This window comes from Salvelinus fontinalis, chromosome 18 (assembly GCF_029448725.1).
Source record: "Salvelinus fontinalis isolate EN_2023a chromosome 18, ASM2944872v1, whole genome shotgun sequence".
Taxonomy (NCBI): Eukaryota; Metazoa; Chordata; class Actinopteri; order Salmoniformes; family Salmonidae; genus Salvelinus; species Salvelinus fontinalis.
Genome location: NC_074682.1, coordinates 33,660,586 through 33,677,711, shown reverse-complemented (window position 1 = coordinate 33,677,711; position 17,126 = coordinate 33,660,586). Strand labels below are relative to the sequence as shown.

The window sequence follows — 17,126 nt, the reverse complement described above, 5'->3', positions numbered from 1 at the left end:
CCTCGGTCTGACGCCATTAAAAGGTAATTTACCACCTTCACAAGTGCAGTCTCAGTGCTATGATGGGGTCTAAAACCAGACTGAAGCATTTCGTATACATTGTTTGTCTTCAGGAAGGCAGTGAGTTGCTGCGCAACAGATTTTTCTACAATTTTTGAGAGGAATGGAAGATTCGATATAGGCCGATAGTTTTTTATATTTTCTGGGACAAGGTTTGGCTTTTTCAAGAGAGGCTTTATTACTGCCACTTTTAGTGAGTTTGGTACACATCCGGTGGATAGAGAGCCATTTATTATGTTCAACATAGGAGGGCCAAGCACAGTAAGCAGCTCTTTCAGTAGTTTAGTTGGAATAGGTCCCGTGTGGCTCAGTTGGTAGAGCATGGCGCTTGCAACACCAGGGTTGTGGGTTCATTCCCCACGGGGGGACCAGGATGAATATGTATGAACTTTCCAATTTGTAAGTCGCTCTGGATAAGAGCGTCTGCTAAATGACGTAATAGCTTGAAGGTTTAGAGGCCATGATTATTTTCATCATTGTGTCAAGAGATATAGTACTAAAACACTTGAGTGTCTCCCTTGATCCTAGGTCCTGGCAGAGTTGTGCAGACTCAGGACAGCTGAGCATTGGAGGAATACACAGATTTAAAGAGGAGTCCGTAATTTGCTTTCTAATGATCATGATCTTTTCCTCAAAGAAGTTCATGAATGTATTACTGCTGAAGTGAAAGCCATCCTCACTTGGGGAATGCTGCTTTTTAGTTAGCTTTGCGACACAATCCAAAATAAATTTCGTATTGTTCTTATTTTCCTCAATTAAGTTGGAATAATAGGATGATCAAGCAGCAGTGAGGGCTCTTCGATACTGCACGGTACTGTCTTTCCAAGCTAGTCGGAAGACTTCCAGTTTGGTGTGGCGCAATTTCCGTTCCTTACTGGTGGCACAGACGCTGTTTCATCCTTTCCTACACTGAAATTACCCTTTCCTAACGATTGTGTCTGAAGCTGGGCTTGCAGCACAGCTATCCTCGCCGTAAGGCGATCGTTCTCATGTATATTATGAGTACAGCGACTGCAATTAGAAGGCATCATGTTAATGTTACTACTTAGCTTCGGCTGTTGGAGGTCCTGACGAACCATGTCCAGATAAAGCGTCCGGAGTGAAAAAGTTGAATGAGAAAAAAGTTATGAGGGAAAAACAAAAAATATAAACGGTAATTAAAAACCTAACATAATCGTTTGTGGTGCTTCGTTTGTGGCGCCGAAAAGCCTATTTGAAATCAGACACTGTGGTGGGATTAACAAGAAAGTGTATCTTTAAAATGGTGTGAAATACTTTTACGCTTGAGGAATTTTAAGTATGAGATTTCTGTTGTTTGAATTTGGCGACCTGCACTTTCACTATCTGTTGTCATATCGATCCCGTTAACGGGATCTCAGCCATTTAATATCAAATTTCAAAACATTCTAAAAAGAAATTGCAACACTGTGACCCAATAACACATTGTATAACTTGCTATAGGACAACCGTCAAAATACATAAAGGGTATAAAAGCATATATACAAAAATAAATATTCAAGAATGTCTCTCCTTTAATATTTATTTATGTTATACCTACATTTATGGAAGCAGATTCATGCCAAAACAAATAGAAATTTAAATCAAAATATTTGTTTTGCTATTCATATGATTTCATACAACTTAGTCTCAAACTCTCAGAAAAACAAACAGAACCACAATCTCAGTGGAATGCTTTAAAATAATTTATTAGGAATTGTAAAATTGAAATTTCCAGAGTAGAACAAAATAAGAAATACATATGACAAAGGGGGCGGGGAACAGTCCAAATAAAAGTTGAGTTAGTGTTGGTAAAGACCTTGGAGCTTTAACAACCAAGGCCTTGCCCCCTTCCCGACCCTGAAAAAAGCATCAACACAAACAAACAAAAAAACACCAGCGTCTTAAAAATCACTGAATCATTATTGTACATGGGGAACGAAATCGTACAAAAGAAAAATATAGTTTATTTTTTGTTCTGAAAATAAGTCTTAATGCCATGTAATTATCAATACTCATATTGCTATTAATATCATTATTATTTCTAAGATAAAAAATAACTTATTGCTTTTTGTAAGTTAAAAAGTTACAGTGTTCGTGTCCAGCAGTAGTTTTGTGTAGTGACCCAGGCAGTCGGAAAAGGGCAGTACTAGCCAGTTTAAAATAGGAGATTCTTTTTTCATGTTTATTGGAAGACTTTGAGGAAAATATACAAAATTCATGTGATTTTCATTGAAATAACTTTGTGACACTCTGTCTCCTCCTCCCTTCCAGCTACTGGTCTGTGTATACCTATTTTCTGTACTGACTGGGACAGAGGCCCTATTCTATTTTGATTTATCTACCCCTAGTCCCTATGATCCACCAGTCCCTATGTGCGGGGTGTTAGACAAAATGGAACCAGGCAAACATATCAGTACCAAAATGGCTGTACCAAAATCAAAAAATGCATCTCAACTGTCGAATGTAGCTAGTTCCATACTTCACCTCACTTTTGTGCGTGTACACAAACACTCACACACACAAACACGCTTTCACACATAATGACACACGCACTTTCAAACGTCATCAGAGGACAAATACAACCATGATGTAATAGTATTTTAAGAGTCAATTGCTTTGTTAAGTATATCCTTCATTTGTTTCTACGGTCCATATGACTCATACATTGAACATCAAGAAAGAAAGAACAAACATAATGAAGGAAAAAAAATTCGCAAAATATACCTAAAATAGCACAAAATATAATCCACCAAAAAGCTGTATTAAAGCCCACCCAATCCCCCTTAACCCCACCCATGCACCCTCACCATAGCCAATAAAAATAAAACAGGGTCTCATTTAAGTTTTTCCTTATCCAATCATCTGTTCCAATTCAAGTTCTTCTGAGGGATACGTGGATGTCATGTCCATATAACTAGAATTACTAGAATGGGAATCCCCATTCAAGTAATTCAATTTTTATGTTAATGTGACGTGATAAGACTGTGCCTTTAAGGGGCCCGATTCAATAGAAACCGGTTACTGGCACAAATCAAAAATAACTCTGTTGTAGAGCTGTATGACGAAATGCAGATTTGGAATTCACACACTAGTTAATAAATGTTTACAGTAAGACACGGAATGAAACTCAACTGCATGTAAATTCAAGCGTGTTCTCTTGTTGTTACTTTTGGATAATCTCTCAAACCAATTTCTAATGAATAGGATCTTATCATTCCGACTTATTTACAAATATCATCTAGTCTTCAACCCTGCTCATGCATGTTGTTGGCCTAAACACTAAACGAATGCTTAGGGGATAGCCACTTTCAAATAGAAATGACCTGCCACCGAAGAACATGTAGTAGAAGTTAAAAAGACTTCCAGTTTAAATGGCGCCCGAACGATTAATAGTAACCTTACCTGCCAATCAAAGTACAACCCCCCCCCCCCCCCTCAAACGCTATATACAATATTTTACAGGAAGGAAATAATACATTCCTTTCAAAACCAATTACCGAATAAAATACCTTACCGATTATCATCATTACGTTCAATATTAATAACAATATTACAAATGTTTTGTTTTAAAAACTATCAAAATATACATTTTAGTTTTCTTTTCATGTTTCCTGGGACATAATTTCTTTGTTCTTCCACTGTTTAAAATGGGTTAGGTACTCCTTTTGACAAGGAGACCCCATCCCACACACCATTTCAGTTCTCTCTACCCCTCTATTCTCCTCATTCTCTCCATCTCACCTCAGTAACACATTAAAGGGAGGTCAAAGGAGCAGACAATAAATCAAAACATTGTGATTAAATAAAAATTCCTCAAATATAAAGTAAAAATACATCTGACAGAATCTGTGTTTGCCATGAGCGCAACCCACAGTCGTTCTTTACACATGTATTTTTCTGTCAGAACGATATTTAAAAAAAGAAACAGCATTGGAATCTAATTAAATAAACCTACGTGAAGGTAAAGAATAGGAGAAACAAGGGACCGAGAAGAGGAAGTGATATTAGTACAGGAATACAAGATACAGGAGTCTAAAATATAAAATATCTTCTTCAGTCGGTGGGTGGATTCAGGGGGAGCCAGGGGTGGGGTTTGACCTGTGGCTGCCAATTGAATTGTGCCATGGGTAGGCACACAGCAGTTTGATTGGCTAGTCAGCAGAAGAAACCTCCTTCCGTGTCCAGTGATTGGCTGAATCTACTTAGTGGTACCCGTTGGTAAAGGCTGCGATCAGAGGACCCTGAGAAAGAAGAGAGACACACAGACTATTAGAGACAGAGCAGCTGGTAGATATTTTGAAATTAAGAAAGGAGATGATTAACCAAAATTGCAAATAGTGCAGTGATTTGTCATTATCTGTCACGCCCTGACCTTAGAGATCCTTTTTATGTCTCTATTTTGGTTGGTCAGGGCGTGAGTTGGGGCGGGCATTCTATGTCTGGTGTTCTATGTTTTCTATTACTGTGTGTTTGGCCGGGTGTGGTTCTCAATCAGAGGCAGCTGTCTATCGTTGTCTCTGATTGAGAACCATACTTAGGTAGCCTTTTCCCACCTGTGTTTTGTGGGTAGTTGTTTTCTGTCTTTGTGTCTGTACCAGACAGGACTATTTCGTTTCATTCTCTTTGTTATTTTGTTTAGTGTTCTGTTTTAATAAATTAACATGAACACTTACCACGCTGCGCTTTGGTCCGATGATTCCTCATCTTCAGACGACGAACGTTACAGAACTACCCACCACCAACGGACCAAGTAGCGTGGTAACGAGGAACAGAGGGTTCAGGACTCCTGGACTTGGGAGGAGATATTGGGCGGTAAGGGACCCTGGAGACAGGCTGGGAAATATCGCCGCCCGAAAAAAGAGCTGGAGGCAGCTATAGCTGAGAGGCGGCAATATGAGGCAAGGCAGCGCAGCAGGCACGAGGCAGCCCCAATTTTTTTTGGGGGGGGGGGCACACGGGGAGATTGGCGGAGTCAGGCGATAGACCTGAGCCAACTCCCCGTGCTTACCGGAAGCAGCGTGGTACTGGTCAGGCACCGTGTTATGCGGTGAAGCGCACGGTGTCGCCAGTGCGCGCTCATAGCCCGGAGCACTATAGGCCAGCCCCCCACAAGTGCCATGCGAGAGTGGGCATCCAGCCAGGGCGGATTGTGCTAGCTCAGCGTGTTTGGTCTCCGGTGCGCCGTTTCGGCCCAGGGTATCCTGCACCGGCTCTGCGTACTGTGTCTCCGGGGCGCTGGGAGGGTGCTGTTCGTTCTATGCCTGCGCTCCGCCCGTGCCGGGCGAAAGTGGGCATTGAGCCTAATGGAGAGGTGCGAGCGGTAAGCAACAGATCTCCAGTGCTCCCCCACAGCCCGGTTCGATCTGTGCCTGCACTCTGGAGGGGCCGGGCTAAAGTGGGCATTCAGCCTGAAGGAGTGGTGCCAAGGCTGGCACCAGAGCTCCCCCACAGCCCGGTTTATCCGGTGCCTCCTCTACTCCTCTACTCCTGTAGGTCTCCCCAGCTTGGTGGGCCCTGTGGCAGAACCACGCACCAGGCAGTCTCTACGTCTCCTCCCTCCAGAGTTTTCCTCCAGTCCGGACCCTCCTGTCCGGACCCTCCAGCGACGCCCTCCTGTCCGGAGCTGCCAGCGACGCCCTCCTGTCCGGAGCTGCCAGAGTCGCCCTCCTGTCCGGAGCTGCCAGAGTCGCCCTCCTGTCTGGGGCCCGCTACGAGGGTCCCCAGTCCGGGGCCCGCGGCGAGGGTCCCCGCTCCAGAGGCGCCACATAAGTGGGCCAAGCTTAAGGTGGAGCGTGGTCCACGTCCCAAACCAGAGCCACCACCGCGGATAGATGCCCACCCAGACCCTTCCCTATAGGTTTAGGTTTTGCAGCCAGAATGGGGCCGCACCTTTGGGAGGGGGGGGGGGGGGGGGAGGGGGGTACTGTCATGCCCTGACCATAGAGATCCTTTTTATGTCCCTATTTTGGTTGGTCATGGCGTGAGTTGGGGTGGGCATTCTATGTTTCGTGTTCTATGTTTTCTATTTCTGTGTGTTTGGCCGGCTACTTAGGTAGGCTTTTCCCACCTGCATTTTGTGGGTAGTTGTTTTCTGTCTTTGGACTGTTTCGTTTCGTTTTATTCTCTTTGCTATTTTGTTTAGTGTTCTGTTTTAATAAATTAACATGAACAATTACCACGCTGCGCTTTGGTCCGATGATTCCTCATCTTCAGACGACGAACGTTACATTATCGAATAAATCAAATTTTGGCAGCTTTACACTTCCATATTAAGCTGGTAAGCAAAACCCTGGTTTCCCCTAGCATCAGATACATGCCATATGCCACCAAGAGGGCTCTTTTAGCTGATTCTTATAGATCCCTCTTTGCGATATTCCAACCCTGGGTTGTATTCATTAGGAACCAAAAGGAACAAAACAGACTGAAGCAAGGAAGGACTACCTGAACTTGTCAAATAATAAATGCTAATTTTCATTTTCCATTGCAAATCATTTTGCTATGGTGTGCCCTAATGAACACAACGACCCTGTTCTGTCTCAATGATAGTGACGTACCCCGAGACCGTGGCCAAATCCTGAGTTGGGGCCAGGACTGGCTGCGCTGAGATAGCTGCTGACTGCTGAGTCCTGACTTGCTGCTGCATACAGGTCAGCCATTGGCCCAGGGCTGCTGGTGCCCAGGTAGCCTGAGTTACGCGACTGGGTGGAACCTGAGAGTGAGAGAGAGAGAGAGCGAGAGAAGGGAAAACCGAGAGAGAGAGGGGGGAGAGATAGAGAGGGGAGAGAGAGACAGTCAGTCAGTCACATACACATGGACGACAGACAGACAGACACAAACAGAATGATGAAGGAGAATTATCTTTACCTCTCATAGCAGCTGCTGCTGCCGCTGCCATTGGTCCGTAGGCTGACAGTGGAATGGCTGAGGGACAGAGGAGAGAGGGACAATTTCACGGTGTTTGGGAGTGTGCGAATTTAGTTCACCAAACCATTCATCGTCAGGTAGTTGACAGTTTTAAAGATGGTGAAACCACGCAAAAAATATCCAAGCTTAACATTGCTGCGGTCAATTCCATGATCATCAATATTTTTTGTTGTTGCAAAAGTTGTGCTTATATCAAAGTTATTAGGCTTGAACACTTCCCGATTGGAAAAAGGAGGGCCATTACGCCATTCCACAACAGGCTAGCCCTGTTGCCTTGCAAATAAAGAGAAAGAGAGCTGCTTGTAGATCTTAGAGAAGTCACTGACCTGTGAGCTCAGAGGGGTGGGGTGATGTCAGAAGGGGGGTCCTCTCTAAATGGAATTCTAGAACAGAAATGTCAAGAGAGCGCTTTTTTAATACAAACACCATCCACGTGCCTACCGACACACACACACACACACACACACACACACACACACACACACACACACACACACACACACACACACACACACACACACACACACACACACACACACACACACACACACACACACACACACACACACACAGGCACATAGGAGAACACACACAAGAAAGCAATTTACAGTGAAGAGACTACAGGGGCGAAGGGTGGTAGGGGAAAAGGAGAGGAAGGAAGAGCCGTGAGGGGAGCGAGGACATGAAAGAAGGAGAAAATTAGGTGATGGGGAGGGAGATAGAAGTACAGCACATTTTAACAGATTGCAAGATTACTTCTACCATGAGAGGGGAAAATGGAGAAGAGGACCGGGAAGAGGACCAACTCTCTGAAATCTACAAGCAGCCAGATACTCTGCTATATGTGCTTATACATGGAGTATAAAGTGTAGGTGTGTGTTTATATGTTTGTCAACTAACATAAAAATAACATCAATATGTATCTGTTTGGATCACTAGGCCAATGCATTGTTTCCTAGACAGATCTTTGGATGAATAACAGACTCAAGTCGTCTGTACATCTGTAACTCAACCTCTCCATGAATCATTGTGACAGAGAGTGATGCTCATACCAGGGAACTGGTAGGTGTAACCAGGAGCGATGCCAGGGTAGCTGCGGCTAGCGTACGTAGCTGCTTGGAAGCCTGGGTAGCCTGCGAAGAGAGAGACAAATAAATACCCATCAGGATATGGCTGAACACAGCTGAAGGAGATGATATTGCATTCATATTAGACCTCATGTAGCATGTAGCAACTAGCACCACAACTCTGTACCATGCTGTTGCCATAACTGTAGGTGGAGCAAGAGACAATGATTTCACTGTGGGCCATGGCTTACTTGAGTCCCACTAAAACACCTTCTCCCACGACCTCTCCTCCCATCTCTTTAGCCCTGCTCTCCAGTACTGGTCCTGAACTCATAAAGCTTCTTTAAGTAGGAGTGTTGATCTAGGATCAGGTCTCCCCAGTTATATCATGTAAATCGTATTCATTGTGAATTAAAAACACAAAACTGATCCTAGATCAGCACCCCTACTCAAGAGACGCTTTGTGAATATGGTTCCAGTGTTTAGTGGTGGCAACATGACCGTGTTATTGATGTTCTGTTCTTACTCAGCATGCCGATCCCCAGCATGAAAGCGTCCACGCCGTAGGGCATAATCCTGGCACGACCTCGAGCCGTACCCGTCGGTGACATCACTTCCTTGGGCTGGGCTTTCTTGCACTCCACCTGGAGAGGAAAGCTAATACTTTTAGATATTCTGCACAAAGACACACACACACTCCTCGCCATCAACACTGACACACACACACTCGCACATAGATATACTGTACATTGTTGTCCACATAAACACTGTACATGTTGTCCACATAAACACTGTACATGTTGTCCACATACACACTGTACATGTTGTCCACATACATACCATTTTGTTGTTGATTTCGTGGAAGTGGATCTCACACACTTTTTCCACCATGTCTTCATTCTCAAAGGTCACAAAGCCGAAACCTGAGGGACACAGGAACACAGACAGACTGCTTCAGCTTTCCACTATGGCCATTTGTTTTCATTTTCTATCAGACTGACTGCAATCATGACTTCACATGTCTAGTTCTTCCAGGTTAGGGATCACCAATGAAGAAAAGGAGATGAGGGGAAGAGGCGAGGAAAGAAAGTTAATGATTGGGACACAGCCCCTTTAATGCTCACTTTTCCCGCATAGTGGTTAGAGCATTGGACTAGTAACCGAAAGGTTGTTAGATCGAATCCCTGAGCTAACAAGGTAAAAATCTGTCGTTCTGCCCCTGAAAATGTCAGTTATATATATATATATACAGTGGGGGAAAAAACTATTTAGTCAGCCACCAATTGTGCAAGTTCTCCCACTTAAAAAGATGAGAGGCCTGCAATTTTCATCATAGGTACACTTCAACGATGACAGACAAAATCAGAAAAAAAAATCAGAAAATCACATTGTAGGATTTTTTATGAATTTATTTGCAGCCCTGGCTGTGTGTTTCGGGTCGTTGTCATGCTGGAAGACCCAGCCACGACCCATCTTCAATGCTCTTACTGAGGGAAGGAGGTTGTTGGCCAAGATCTCGCGATACATGGCCCCATTCATCCTCCCCTCAATACGGTGCAGTCGTCCTGTCCCCTTTGCAGAAAAGCATCACCAAAGAATGATTTTTCCACCTCCATGCTTCACGGTTGGGATGGTGTTCTTGGGGTTGTACTCATCCTTCTTCTTCCTCCAAACATGGCGAGTGGAGTTTAGACCAAAAATCTCTATTTTTGTCTCATCAGACCACATGACCTTCTCCCATTCCTCCTCTGGATCATCCAGATGGTCATTGGCAAACTTCCGACGGGCCTGGACATGCGCTGGCTTGAGCAGGGGGACCTTGCGTGCGCTGCAGGATTTTAATCCATGACGGCGTAGTGTGTTACTAATGGTTTTCTTTGAGACTGTGGTCCCAGCTCTCTTCAGGTCATTGACCAGGTCCTGCCGTGTAGTTCTGAGCTGATCCCTCACCTTCCTCATGATCATTGATGCCCCACGAGGTGAGATCTTGCATGGAGCCCCAGACCGAGGGTGATTGACCGCCATCTTGAACTTCTTCCATTTTCTAATAATTGCGCCAACAGTTGTTGCCTTCTCACCAAGCTGCTTGCCTATTGTCCTGTAGCCCATCCCAGCCTTGTGCAGGTCTACAATTTTATCCCTGATGTCCTTACACAGCTCTCTGGTCTTGGCCATTGTGGAGAGGTTGGAGTCTGTTTGACTGAGTGTGTGGACAGGTGTCTTTTATACAGGTAATGAGTGGAGAACAGGAGGGCTTCTTAAAGAAAAACTAACAGGTCTGTGAGAGCCGGAATTCTTACTGGTTGGTAGGTGATCAAATACTTATGTCATGCAATAAAATGCAAATGAATTACTTAAAAATCATACAATGTGATTGTCTGGATTTTTGTTTTAGATTCTGTCTCTCACAGTTGAAGTGTACCTATGATAAAAATGACAGACCTCTACATGCTTTGTAAGTAGGAAAACCTGCAAAATCGGCAGTGTATCAAATACACAGTTCTCCCCACTGTATATTCAGCAAAAAAAGAAATGTCCTCCCACTGTCAACTGCGTTTATTTTCAGCAAACTTAACATTTGTAAATATTTCTATGAACATAACAAGACTCAACAACTGAGACATACACTGAACAAGTTCCACAGACATGTGACTAACAGAAATTGAATAATGTGTCCCTGAACAAAGAGGGGGTCAAAATCAAAAGTAACAGTCAGTATCTGTTGTGGCCACCAGCTCCATTAAGTTCTGCAGTGCATCTCCTCCTCATGGACTGATCCAGATTTGCCAGTTCTTGCTGTGAGATGTTACCCCACACTTTCACTAAGGCACCTGCAAGTTCCCGGACATTTCTGGGGGGAATGGCCCTAGCCCTCACCCTCCGATATAACAGGTCCCAGACGTGCTCAATGGGATTGCGATCTGGGCTCTTCGCTGGCCACGGCAGAACACTGACATTACTGTCTTGCAGGAAATCACACACAGAATGAGCAGTATGGCTGGTGACATTGTCATGCTGGAGGGTCATGTCAGGATGAGCCTGCAGGAAGGATACCACATGAGGGAGGAGGATGTCTTCCCTGTAACGCACAGCGTTGAGATTGCCTGCAATGATAACAAGCTCAGTGCGATGATCCAGCGACGGTGGGTTTGTGCCCATCACCCTGTTGCCGGTGATGTCTGGTGAGGACATGCCTTACAACAGGCCTACAAGCCCTCAGTCCAGCCTCTCAGCCTATTGTGGACAGTCTGAGCACTGATGGAGGGATTGTGCGTTCCTGGTATAACTCGGGCAGTTGTTGTTGCCATCCTGTACCTGTCCCGCAGGTGTGATGTTCGGATGTACCGATCCTGTGCAGGTGTTGTTACACGTGGTCTGACACTGCGAGGATGATCAGCTGTCCATCCTGTCTCCCTGTAGCGCTGTCTTAGGCGTCTCACAGTACGGACATTGCAATTTATTGCCCTGGCCACATCTGCGGTCCTCATGCCTCCCTGCAGCATGCCTAAGGCACATTCAAGCAGATGAGCAGGGACCCTGGGCATCTTTCCTTTGGTGTTTTTCAGAGTCAGTAGAAAGGCCTCTTTAGTGTCCTAAGTTTTCAAAACGGTGACCTAATTGCCTACCGTCTGTAAGCTGTTAGTGTCTTAACGACCGTTCCACAGGTGCATGTTCATTAATTGTTTATGGTTCATTGAACAAGCATGGAAAACAGTGTTTAAACCCTTTACAATAAAGATCTGTGAAGTGATTTGGATTTTCACAAATTATCTTTGAAAGACAGGGTCCTGAAAAAGGGACGTTTTTTTGTTGTTGCTTTTTTTGCTGAGTTTATATATATATATATATATATATATATATATATATATATATATATATATATATATATATATATATATATATATATATATATATATATATATATATGCCCCAAATAAAGGAAAATAAGTTTAGGCCTAACCCCAGATAGATAGGGATATGCTGGTGGAATGCAACGACACCGACATGTATTTCTTTATGTCAAATGGCTACTGCATCTGTTATACAGATATAGACTTATAGAGGGAGGCTAATTCATAAAATTTGGATCAGAATATTTGTTAGGCGGGCCTCTCCGAGTGGCACAGTGGTCTAAGGCACTGCATCGCAGTCCATGAGGTGTCACTATAGACCCGGGCTCGATCCTAGACTGTGTCACAACCGGCCGTGACCGGGAGTCCCATAGGGCGGCGCACAATTGGCCCAGCGGTGTCCGGGTAAGGGGTGGTTTTGGCCAGGGGGGCTTTACTTGGCTCATCAGGCTCTAGTGACACCTTGTGGCGGGCTGGGCGCCTGCAGGCTGACTTCAGTCATCAATTGAACAGTGTTTCCTCCGACACATTGGTGCAGCTGGCTTCCGGGTTAAACGAGCGGGTGTTAAGGAGTGTGGTTTTGCGGGTCATGTTTAGGAGGACGCACGACACGACCTTCGCCTCTCCCGAGCCCGTTGGGTAGTTGCATCAATGAGACTAGTTTGTAATTGAAAACGGGGGTAAAATACAACAAAAAATATAGAATCATATTTGCTAGGCCTGAAACAGTCTTCATCACCTCAAGTTCAACTCTTGGAGTCAGTTGGAGCGGCAGGGCGCAAAGCCTACATATCATTGGCCTGCAACAGCTAAAGCTTAATAATAGCCAAACATTTCTAAACTTTATTAGGGTAATATCAAAAGTAAGTCAAGTCATTGTTTATAGGGAAAATACAAGCAGAAGAGTGAATGTAAACCAGGTAAAAAAACGCACTACCCTCCCCTGTGCACGCCCCAAAAACACACAAACTTGTACATTTCAATCGGTCCCTGACCTGTCCTTTCTCCCTCCCCCACACCTCAGGAGGCTGTGCCCTAACTGTCAATCTGTTGCCGTGGTGAAGGGGGATGGGGTGGAGTAGTAGGTAAAGTTTTAGTCTGAGCTCCGATTAAACGAGTTGACCAATTAACCCAGCTCCTCCCTTCTCACCTCCCTTTACTTGTTCCTCCCTCATCTTACCTCAGATGGCTAATTCACACTATAGGGCCAACCCGACCTGCACTCTGGTAGCTCAGATATTTTATTTTCATACTGTCCTTTCCAGCATGGTTCCAGCAGCTATGGTGGATGTGTAACCAGCTCAGCCCAGTACAGTTCCCACACATTAAAATACTGTCAAGAACATTGAATGTGTATCAGCATGAGTCTGTGTTTATCTAAACAATGTGTGAGAGTCTGACAATGTGTGTGTTATTTGTTTCAGCATAACATTATCTGCACTAAAAAGCAATGTGTGCTATGCTGCCATTCCATGCATGGCTGAACCAAGGATCACTCTTCATAACCTTCTCAATGCAAGAGATTTACTTTTTCACCAACAAACTCGCTAGTGTGATCTGCCAATTGATCTGAGAGAATATTATCACATAGGGCTCCCGAGTGGCGCAGCGGTCTAAGGCACTGCATCTCAGCGCTAGAGGGGTCACTACAGACCCTGGTTTGATTCCAGGCTGTATCACAACAGGCCGTGATTGAAGTCCCATAGAGCGGCGCACAATTTGCCCATCGTCGCCCGGGTTTGGCCAGGGTAGGCCGTCATTGTAAATAAGAAATTGTTCTTAACTGACTTGCCTAGTTAAATAAATAAAAAAGTATCCCTTTCTTGCAGTAAATGACCAAAAACACCCTCTTTGGCCTCATGGGTGGGATGTTATTCATATTTTTCATCATTTCATCATTAATAAAGATTTTACTTTTTTACTGACGAAAATCTGGTCAAACACTGAACCAAAAATCTAGTCAAAAATACGTCAAACAGTTTTGTTATATTTCAGTCTTCTGTGACGTACCCTACCGTTCAAAAGTTTGGGGTCACTTAGAAATGTCCTTGTTTTAGAAGGAAAAGCACATTTTTTGTCCATTAAAATAACATCAAATTGATCAGAAATACAGTGTAGACATTGTTAATGTTGTAAATGACTATTGTAACTAGAAAACGGCTGATTTCTAATGGAATATCTACATAGGCGTACAAAGGCCCATTATCAGCAACCATCACTCCTGTGTTCCAAAGGCACATTGTGTTAGCTAATCCAAGTTTAGCATTTTAAAAGGCTAAGTGATCATTAGAAAACTCTTTTGCAATTAAGTTAGCACAGCTGAAAACTGTGGTTCTGATTAAAGAAGCAATAAAACTGGCCTTCTTTAGACTAGTTGAGTAACTGGAGCATCAGCATTTGTGGGTTCGATTACAGGCTCAAAATGGCCAGAAACAAAGGATTTTCTTCTGAAACTGGTCAGTATATTCTTGTTCTGAGAAACGAAGGCTATTCCATGCGAGAAATTGCCAAGAAACTGAAGATCTCGTACAACCCTGTGTACTACTCCCTTCACAGAACAGCACAAACTGCCTCTAACCAGAATAGAAAGAGGAGTGGGAGGCCCCGGTGCACAACTGAGCAAGAGGACAAGTACATTAGAGTGTCTAGTTTGAGAAACAGACGCCTCACAAGTCCTCAACTGGCAGCTTCATTAAATAGTATCCGCAAAACACCAGTCTCAACGTCAACAGTGAAGAGGCGACTCCGGGACGCTGGCCTTCTAGGCAGTTCCTCTGTCCAGTGTCTGTGTTATTTTGCCCATGTTAATCTTTTCTTTTTATTGGCCAGTCTGAGATATGTATTTTTCTTTGCAACTCTGCCTAGAAGGCCAGCATCCTGGAGTCACCTCTTCACTGTTGACATTGACACTGGTGTTTTGTGGGTACTATTTAATGAATGTATGTATGTAGATATTCCATTAAAAATCCGACATTTCCAGCTACAAGTCATTTACAACATTAACGATGTCTACACTGTATTTCTGATCAATTTGATGTTATTTTAATGGACAAGAAATGTGCAGGGACATTTGTAAGTGACCCCAAACTTTTAAATGTTAGTGTATATAAAGTGTAATATTGGGATGCAAACTCAAAATTGAATATATTTGAACTCTATATGTGACATAGCGCAGGTCTCTCTTTTATAAAGCACATAACCATGTGTGTGAGGTGTATACTTTTGTTTCACAGTAGATTTGTTTAAGACTATCAAGAATCACTCTGTGTGACCCTGATTTAGCCCACTTGTAATTGTAATTGTGTGTGTGTGTGTGTGTGTGTGTGTGTGTGTGTGTGTGTGTGTGTGTGTGTGTGTGTGTGTGTGTGTGTGTGTGTGTGTGTGTGTGTGTGTGTGTGTGTGTGTGTGTGTGTGTGTGTGTGTGTGTGTGTGTGTGTGTGTGTGTGTGTGTGGGCTGGTGTTTTGTGGCAATACCTCTGTGTCTGTTAGTGGTTTTGTCGAACATGAGCATGGCATCATCAACCTATGAGAGACAGAGAGACACAAACAGTTCACAAACACAAACAGACCTCACAAAGCCCCAGGACAGCAACACAAATCATGAGAAAACAAAAAGATAACTACTTTAAACATTGGAATGAATCAACAACAAAAACAGAGCAAACTGGAATGTTATTTGGCCCTAAACAGAGTGGCAGAATACCTGACCACTGTGACTGACCCACAATTAAGGAAAGCTTTGACTATGTACAGACTCAGTGAGCATAGCCTTGCTATTGAGAGAGGCTGCCATAGGCAGACCTGGCTCTTAAGAGAAGATGGGTTGTGTGCCCATTGCCCACTTATGGAGTTGGAAACAGAGCTGCACTTCCTAACTTCCTGACAAATGTATAGAGAAACATATTTCCCTCAGATTACACTGACCCACAAAGAATTTGAAAACAAATCCAATCTTGATAAACTCCCATTTCTATTAGGTTAAATACCACAGTAGCAATATTTTCCACACTGTTACGACATAGCCAATAATATAACAATGTCTATATTCATTTAAAACTTTGTGAGTGTAATGTTTACTGTTAATTTCTGATTGTTTATTTCCCTTTTTGTTGATTGTCTATTCCACTTGCTTTGGCAATGTAAACACATTTCCCATGCCATTAAAACCGTTTGAATTTAACTTAATTGAGAGAGATGAGCTTGGACACCACGTACGCACGCGCACACATGCACACACACACACACACACACGCACACACACACGACGCAGAGACCATTACACAGCATGGTGCTTCATTGTCCCTCCTTCAGGGCCTGTCCTTTGGAGCAGGAGAGGAGAGGGGGCCAACAGATGGAGAAAGAGGAAGGAGCAGGGGGGTGACAGGTGACAAAGGAGGAGGACAGAAAGAAGGGGGGACAGGGGAAAGAATGTGGGGGAGGTAAAGAGAAAAGCGGAGAATGAGAAGAGATAGGAAAAGGAGGTCCCATCTCTGTGAAGTTAAAGAGTCGCTGTTTAACTCACTCTCAAAGTTCCACACTCTTACAAAACAAGGTGCTATCTAGAACCATAACATGGTTATTCGGCTGTCCCCATAGGAGAACCCTTTGAAGAATCATTTTGGTTCAGTGTACACCCCCTTTGATTCAAGGTAGAACCCCTTTGGTTTGAGGTAGAACACTTTTGGGTTCCATAAAGAACCCTTTACACAGAAGAGAGACCGAAGAGCCCTTTTGGAACCCTTTTTTCTAAGAGTGTAGGAGGGACTATTCTCTCCCCCTTCTCTCTCTCTCTCCCCCTTCTCTCGCTCTCTCTCTCTGTTTGGTAGGGGGGATAAGCTTTTCACAAACTCTGTGTCCTGTTCTCTCTTTGTTTCACTCTCTCTCTTTCTTCTCCTCTCCACAAAGTTTACTATTCCCATGGAGACCCTGTAAAGAATTTAAATTAGGAGAACTCACCCTCCTCTCACTACTCTCACTATGAATAGAACTACAGAGGGAGAGAGAGGGGTGGAGGGATGTAGAGAAGGGGACACAGTTGAAAAAGGGCTTACTAGAAGGAGAGAAAATGAATTTTGCGTGGACTTGAAGAGAAGAGAGGAAGCGAGAGATAGTTCAGGAAGGAATAAAGATGGGAGGGGGATTGGTGCATACGAAAGAGTGGGTCGAGAGTGAAAAGGAGAAAAGAGTTGGGGGAGAGAGAGAGGGTTGGATGGACAGAAAGACA

The 17,126-nt window shown here is 43.9% G+C and overlaps 1 protein-coding gene across 4 annotated transcripts in view; it reads right to left on the bottom strand.

Annotated features, from left to right (window-relative positions):
* Positions 1 to 1,750: 1,750 nt before the first annotated feature.
* LOC129815341 (RNA-binding protein Musashi homolog 1-like) overlaps positions 1,751 to 17,126 on the bottom strand; it is a 40,525-nt gene continuing 25,149 nt past the window's right edge. For 3 of the 4 annotated variants that reach the window (XM_055869064.1, XM_055869066.1, XM_055869067.1), the window contains 8 exons: positions 15,377 to 15,425; positions 8,892 to 8,974; positions 8,578 to 8,695; positions 8,037 to 8,117; positions 7,311 to 7,367; positions 6,925 to 6,981; positions 6,615 to 6,769; positions 1,751 to 4,301 (listed from right to left, as the gene is read on the bottom strand). In XM_055869064.1, coding sequence (XP_055725039.1) covers positions 4,263 to 4,301; positions 6,615 to 6,769; positions 6,925 to 6,981; positions 7,311 to 7,367; positions 8,037 to 8,117; positions 8,578 to 8,695; positions 8,892 to 8,974; positions 15,377 to 15,425 — 639 coding nt within the window. In that variant the 3' untranslated portion in view covers positions 1,751 to 4,262. The remainder of the gene's footprint in view (positions 4,302 to 6,614; positions 6,770 to 6,924; positions 6,982 to 7,310; positions 7,368 to 8,036; positions 8,118 to 8,577; positions 8,696 to 8,891; positions 8,975 to 15,376; positions 15,426 to 17,126) is intronic. The other variant, XM_055869065.1, reaches the window with a different exon arrangement.